The sequence below is a fragment of the Pteropus vampyrus genome, unplaced genomic scaffold, assembly GCF_000151845.1.
Source record: "Pteropus vampyrus isolate Shadow unplaced genomic scaffold, Pvam_2.0 Scaffold130, whole genome shotgun sequence".
Taxonomy (NCBI): Eukaryota; Metazoa; Chordata; class Mammalia; order Chiroptera; family Pteropodidae; genus Pteropus; species Pteropus vampyrus.
Window position 1 is genome coordinate 2,475,043 of NW_011888911.1, and position 6,701 is coordinate 2,481,743.

The 6,701-nt window shown below is 42.3% G+C and overlaps 1 protein-coding gene across 1 annotated transcript in view; it reads left to right on the forward strand.

Annotated features, from left to right (window-relative positions):
* The first annotated feature begins 1,649 nt into the window (after nt 1-1,649).
* Nucleotides 1,650-6,701, forward strand: part of LOC105296864 (ATP-dependent RNA helicase DDX25-like) — a 24,468-nt gene continuing 19,416 nt past the window's right edge. Inside the window, 6 exon segments of the mRNA XM_023534716.1 lie at nt 1,650-1,718; nt 2,313-2,379; nt 2,643-2,684; nt 3,179-3,314; nt 6,123-6,215; nt 6,328-6,430. Of these exon segments, the coding sequence (XP_023390484.1) occupies nt 1,650-1,718; nt 2,313-2,379; nt 2,643-2,684; nt 3,179-3,314; nt 6,123-6,215; nt 6,328-6,430 (510 nt within the window).

A 6,701-nucleotide genomic window follows, 5' to 3' on the forward strand; every position in this document is an offset into this window, starting at 1 on the left:
ATTCTCACCCAGGTAGCTAGACTTCACAGGCCAAGGGCCCTCTCAGAGTCGAATTAAAGCAGCTCCTCTTGCTGCGAGTTTCCGCCAGGAGCTCCAAGAACTACCAGACACAAACACAGGGTCTGAAGCGAGGTCCCATTTCCATATTACCGATGCTTTCCTGAAAAGATCAAGGTTTGGATAGCGGGAGGAAGAAAGAGAAACGTCCAACTGTTTGCCTACCCGTCAGCTTCTGTTTGAAGAACCCAGAAAATAACTCACCCCGTCAAAACCAACACTTACCTTCAAGTCGTCGGCCACTCAGCTTTTTGCGCGACGGGGAGCTGTTACTTCGTGTCTCCCGGGCGCTCCCATGGCCTCACGGGAGTTGTAGTCCAACTTTGTGGGAAATGTAGTTCTAAGAATGGGCGTGCAGGCTTGTCGCGGAAAGCAGCCTAGTGTTTTCCAGTCTGGCCAGCCTTTCTCCACCTAAGGCCTGCGTTAGTACAACAAGAAATTGATAAATTCTAGTGCTCTAAATAATAGAAGTAACTTTTCAAAGGTCTGCTACCCTCCTACGAAAACTTAGATGAAAGAAACTGGCACAATTTCCTACCTATTTAAATTCATACAAAGTTACCTCTGCGAGACAAAAACACTTTTAGAAACCACATGTATGGGCTGAAAAGGATAACGATAACCTCAAAACAAAGAATTGCAGAGTCTGCGAGCGACCAACAGAGCAGGGAGTCTGGCTTCAGCACCACGGAGAGAGCATAACTAGGTTTTTGTAGGTTTTTCCAGAGACAAAAACCAAATCTCAGATTCATGAGAAAACTGGAAAAATTCTGGTTCTTTGGTCGAAGTTCAGCAGTCAGTACTAGAAAGACTCTCTCCCAGGTTCTGCAGTGCTGCAGTGCAGGTAGCAAGGGCACACATCAGAATTTAAATGAAAACAAACCTATCTGTGGAGGCATCACCCGCGTTTAGGACCACGGACGGGAAGTTAGAAGCTGACCTACTTTACTTCCTCTTCGCATCTTTCGCCTTCGAATTCATTAGTCAGATGAGAGGTACTCATTCTGACCCTCCGCTTCCCTAGCATTCCGCAGCCTTTCTGACTTCTTATCACGTAGAAGCGGAAATTTCAGGGAAAACGAGGGCTCAAAGCGGCGCGGGGGTCCAGCCTGACCACCCGGAGAATTACCTGGGGAGAGGGTGGAAGGGTAAGGGAGGAGGACTTGAATCAGTGCGAAGATTGTTGCCCCTCGGAGTCCCAAGACGCTCCTGGCTTAGCAGAGGCCAGCTGCAGGCGAAAGTCCACTGCGACAGCGCCCCTCCCCGGCTTCCAACATCTGGCAGGGGTTGGGGGACGGCTGGCCCTAAAGAGCAACCTAGCTGATGCACAAAGCTCTCCCGCGGCCCTCCTCTCCCCGCAGAGCTTCCTCCTCCCCTCCGACACCCGCTTTCCTCTCTGCACTCTCCACTTTCCTCCTCTAGCTCCCCTCCCCCTGCCCCCTCTTCTCCCCGGAGCCCGGAGCCTGCGCTCTGCCGCGGTGGGCGCAGCACGTGAGCCTGCCCCCTGAGGAAGCCCATTGGCGGCTGGGTGGGGCCGGGCCTGCCTCGCCGTGGTGGACGCATGTGCTGGGACCCAAGCGGCGATCGCAGCCATGGCGCCGTTACTCTGGGAAGGCGACCCGGGGGCGGCAGAGTGCGAGCGGCTGAACAGCCACATAACCGTCACCGACCGGGAAGGCAGAGGGACGGGGGCTAGGACAGCACTCCCAGGGGAAGTCTGCTGGGGGTGGGGAGTGGGGTGTCCAGTGGTGGAGGGGAGATGTAACATGGCAAAGACTTGGGAAAGGGCTCTGGAAAAGGAGACCCTGAGAGAGCCGAGACCTTTGGTTTGACAGGGCAAAATGAAGACACCTGGAAGTCTCTGTGAGGGAAAGCGGCTGGTAGTTCCAACCAGGCCCTGAGTTTCCTAGTCTCCCAGTATGACCATTAATCCTCAGCTACTTTCCTTCCATCTATCTACCAGCGCGCTTTTCTATCCAACATCCCTGATCGTGTGTGATCCCTAAGGACTGCTACATTTAGACTAGGGGCCTACAAAGAGGGATTGCGCCTACAGGGGCAGCAGAAAGTTTCCAGTTTAAGGATAATTCATACAGGAGATTTGGTCCTGAAAGGAACCCATTCATACTTAACATTGCAAGGAAACAGTGTTCAACTGGTCTTCCTTGCATCCCTTCCAGCCCTTCTTAAGGGTAGCACTGGGCTTCTTGAAGGCTTGCTTCCTAATATTGGCTGAAAGTTGTGTCTTTCAATAGTTTTCAAACCTCACCCACCCCCGGAAGAACCTTCAGGGTATTAAGAGTACTATGGTCCCAAACCTAGGTGAGTGTTGTTAGGGTAAAGCAGATCGGCTTCATTTAATTAAAGACCATTGCTTCCCTCATGTCCTTGCCAACAGAAATACACTTGGCTCCCTTAATTTAACATTCGGGGTCTTCCATTGCCTTCTCGATCTTTGACCCTACTGGATTACCCTTCCTGTCAATGCACCTGGTGGAGTTGGCAAGAGAAACTGGGATAAATACACTTTACATTTCCGCATGGCATTTATCTTTACATTTATTGTTTCTTTTTCACCCTTTTAGATGACTCTATTGATAACACCAAAGAAGATGAAGAAGATGTAGGTAGGAGATAAATTCATTTGCATGTATCTACCAGCATCCTGTTTCACTTAATCCTGACCTTCACAGTGTGAGTGAATAATACGATCTCAATTGGAGAAACAGCGTTTTTGCTTCTATTTTCTTTATAAACAGTGAATATCAGAGGAAATACTAAATTAGGAGTGGGTCATATTTCTTTAGAGGAAGTTGAAATGGAATATGCAGGAATAGGTTAAGAATTTTCAGCTGACAAAGAAAAGTTAGGTCTGGTGGTGATGGATGTAGGCTTGCTTGAAGTTAGGGGTTGGTGTAGAGCAGGCATAAGAAATTGGATCCTCAAGAGAATAAAAAGAATTCTTAGTGCTTTACCATTCTTTCTGGAACCTTCTTTAGAAGAAAGATTAGAGTAAGAGCAGTTGCTTGATATACATCTACTGAATGGGAGGCAGATTAGATGTCTTTTAGGAAGCCTGATTTCCCCCTGCAATGTCTCCTTTTTCATTTTGCTATTCTAGTGGATTTGGCAGCTAATTCACTGTTAAACAAGTTAATCTGGCAGTCCCTAGTAGAATCCAGTCACTGAGTTGAAGTCTTACAAAAGGATCGCAGCTCTCCATGCTACTCAGCAAAAACATTTGAAGAGCTGCAGCTGTGAGCATTTTTGCCCTTTTAATGAGGGAAAATGCTGGAAAGCATAGCACAGAACAAACTAATCTGTTAATAATAAAAACCATCAGGATCTCCTTTGTGTTCTAATAGTCAATATTAAAATGAGATGTGGGCCTTTTGAGCCACACTTCTCTTGCTCAGGCCCGCTTACACATCTGGAAGGGTACTTTCCCTTCTAATAAAGCTTTTCTTTTCTGCTGTAAAAAAAATAAAATAAGATAAAAATAAAATGAGATGTACACATTTCCCATGCAACTAAAATATAGTTCAAAGAGGAACAGTAGGATACCTGCATTGTCCAGCAAATTGAGAACATTATATATTCACTTATTTTTATTTTTTATTTTTTTATGGTGACATTGGTTAACAAAATCCAATAAGTTGCAGCTATACACTTTAACAGTAAGGCATATGTATATTTACACTGCGTGTTTGCCTCCTATAGTTAGATTTCTTTCTGTCACAACATATTTGACCCCCTTTATCTGTCCACCACCCCATTCCCCCCTACCCTCTGGTAACCACTAGTCTATAGTCCATGTCTATGAGTCTCTGTTTGTTCTGTTTATTTGTTGCTTTTAGGTTTATATCCCACATATAAGGGATATCATGCGATATTCAACTTTTTCTGCCTGGCTTATTTTGCTTATTATAATTATCTCGAGGTCCATCCGTGTTGTCACAAATGGCAGTATTTCATCTCTGGCTGAGTAATATATGTATATGTACCACATATATATGAGTATATGAGTAATGTATATATGTACCACAGCTTCTTTAGCCAGTCATCTATCGTAGGACACTTCGGTTGCTTCCATGTCCTGGTCACTATGAATAATGCTGCTATGAACATCACTGTGCAAATATCTTTTTGGATATGGGTTTTCAAGTCTTTGGGGTAAATACCAAGCGGAGGGATTGCTGGATCACATGGTATATCAATTCTTAGTTTTTTGAGGAACCTCTATACTGTTTTCCATAGTGGCTGTACCCACCAGCAGTGTATGAGAGTTCCTTTTTCTCTGCATCCTCTTCAACATTTGATTATAGCTATTCTAACAGGTATGAGATGGTATCTCATTGTGGTTTTGATTTGCATTTCCTTAATAGCTAGCAATATTGAGTATCTTTTCATATATTGGTTGGCCATTTGTGTGTTCTCTAGGGAGAAGTATCTGTTCAGGTCCTTTGCCCATTTGTTGATTGGATCATTTGAGGTTTTTGTTGTTATTGAGTCATGTGAGTTCTTTGTATAATTTGGATATTAGGCCCTTATTGGAAGTGATGCTCGCAAATATATTTTCCCATGTGGATGGTTGTCTCTTTACCTTATTGACGGTTTCTTTTGCTGAGCAGAAGCTTTTTAGTTTGATGTAGTCCCATTCATTGATTTTAGCTATTATTTCCCTTGTGTTTTAGGTCAAATACATAAAATCCTCTTTAAGTCCAAGGTCTTTGAGTTTCGTTCCTATGTTTTCTTCTATGCATTTTATTGTTTCAGGTCTTATATTCAGGTCCTTAATCCATTTTGAGTTAATTTTGGTGTGTGGTGATAGACAACAGTCTAGTTTCATTCTTTTGCAAGTGACTTTCCAGTTTTCCCAGCACCATTAATTGAAGAGGCTTTCCTTTCTCTACTGTACGTTTTTGGCTTTTTTGTCGAAAATTATTTGCCCATATGAACATGTGTTTACTTCTGGACTCTTGATTCTGTTCCACTGGTCCATGTGTCTATTTTTCTGCCAATACCATGCCATTTTGATTACTGTGACTCTGTAGTATAATTTGAAGTCGGGCAGAGCAAGAGAACATTTTTGATGGTAAAATGTTTTAATCTTGATGTGTTAAGGGGAATAGCGAAACTCAACACAGCCATATTGCTATCCTCCATTCCAGAGTACAGATATGAGGACACCGATGATCCAAATATCCTTCCTCACCACCTTCAGATAAGTTACAAGCTTTTACCTTCCTAATTATATTTGTTTTAAATGGCATTAAAATGAATAATTTTCCCAAATCTGTTTTCATCTCCTAGGGATTTATCAGCCGATATTAAGGAAATGTATTTTATTGATATGGATTAATGTAAAGGGAAAAAAATCCAAAATCCCAATGCCCAGACATTTTCTAAATGGAAGGAGAAGCGTACCTGTGATTCATAGTTGGCTTCCAGTTATCTACCAATTAATCTGCCAGTTAAACACATCTAAAATATACATGTCATTGAAGATGGAAGTGTTCTAGCCCACTTCATTTTATCCTCTTTCTAACATCTATCATGAGACCCCAGGAAAAAAGCATTTAAAAATACTGGCTCAGAAGGACGTGGTAACAATGTGTCTTTCGCTCCTAGAGAGACTTGATAAAAGAATCATTGAAATAAATTCTTACTTCTCTGAAAAATCTGTTAAAAGAACAATGTTTATCATTTATTAAAAAGAGTTAAATAATAAATCTCACTTAGCTTTCTCCTTATGTGGGAAATAAAACTCTTCCTGGCACGGGGATATATTCTATCAGATAAATTTTTCCCTTTTGGCTAGTCCAACAGAAAGTTCAATATTAGGCCCTTATTGTTGTGCTTAGCCCAGGTGTATAGCATTGCTCATTATTTTAGTAGTCCACTGTACAGGCATGACTGTATGTGTTTGGGAGTTGAGATATAAATTGTATATTTCTAAGTATTACTTTTGAGTTCAGTTGCAAAGTGGTTTAATTTAGAACTGCACCTTTCAAGTTTGTATTTATGAGGCCGTAAGTGTTTGATTTTTTTTTTTTTTTTGACAGAAAGGAAGAGTTGCTAAAGGGGATATATGCAATGGGATTTAATAGGCCATCCAAAATCCAGGAGATGGCTCTCCCTATGATGCTGGCATATCCGTGAGTTTCCAGGGTAGTGGTATTCCAACTTGGTTACTTTCAGTGTCTATATTTAGTTTTTGCCTAGGCTCTTTTACTCAGTTTATGCATAGTGGTTTTCTCTTTTCTACAGACCCCAGAACCTCATAGCTCAGAGCCAGTCTGGAACAGGAAAAACAGCTGCTTTTGTCTTGGCCATGCTAAGCAGAGTTAATGCCTTGGAATTGTTCCCAAAGGTAAGGAAAGATTGGAAGAGATGGGATTTCTTGCAACGCCAATGATATTTTAATAATAGGTGATGTTACTGCAGTGACATGGTATTTACAATAGAAATTTTTTCATAAAGTCATGGAGTATTGGATAGAAGTATGAGACAGTGATTGAGAGCACAGGCTTTATAGTTTGACTGGTTCTAATCCCAGCCTAGTACTTACTAGCTGAATGTCTCAGGTGAGGTAGTAAATCTTACCGAGTATGTTTCCTTGTCTATAAAGATAACATCTATAA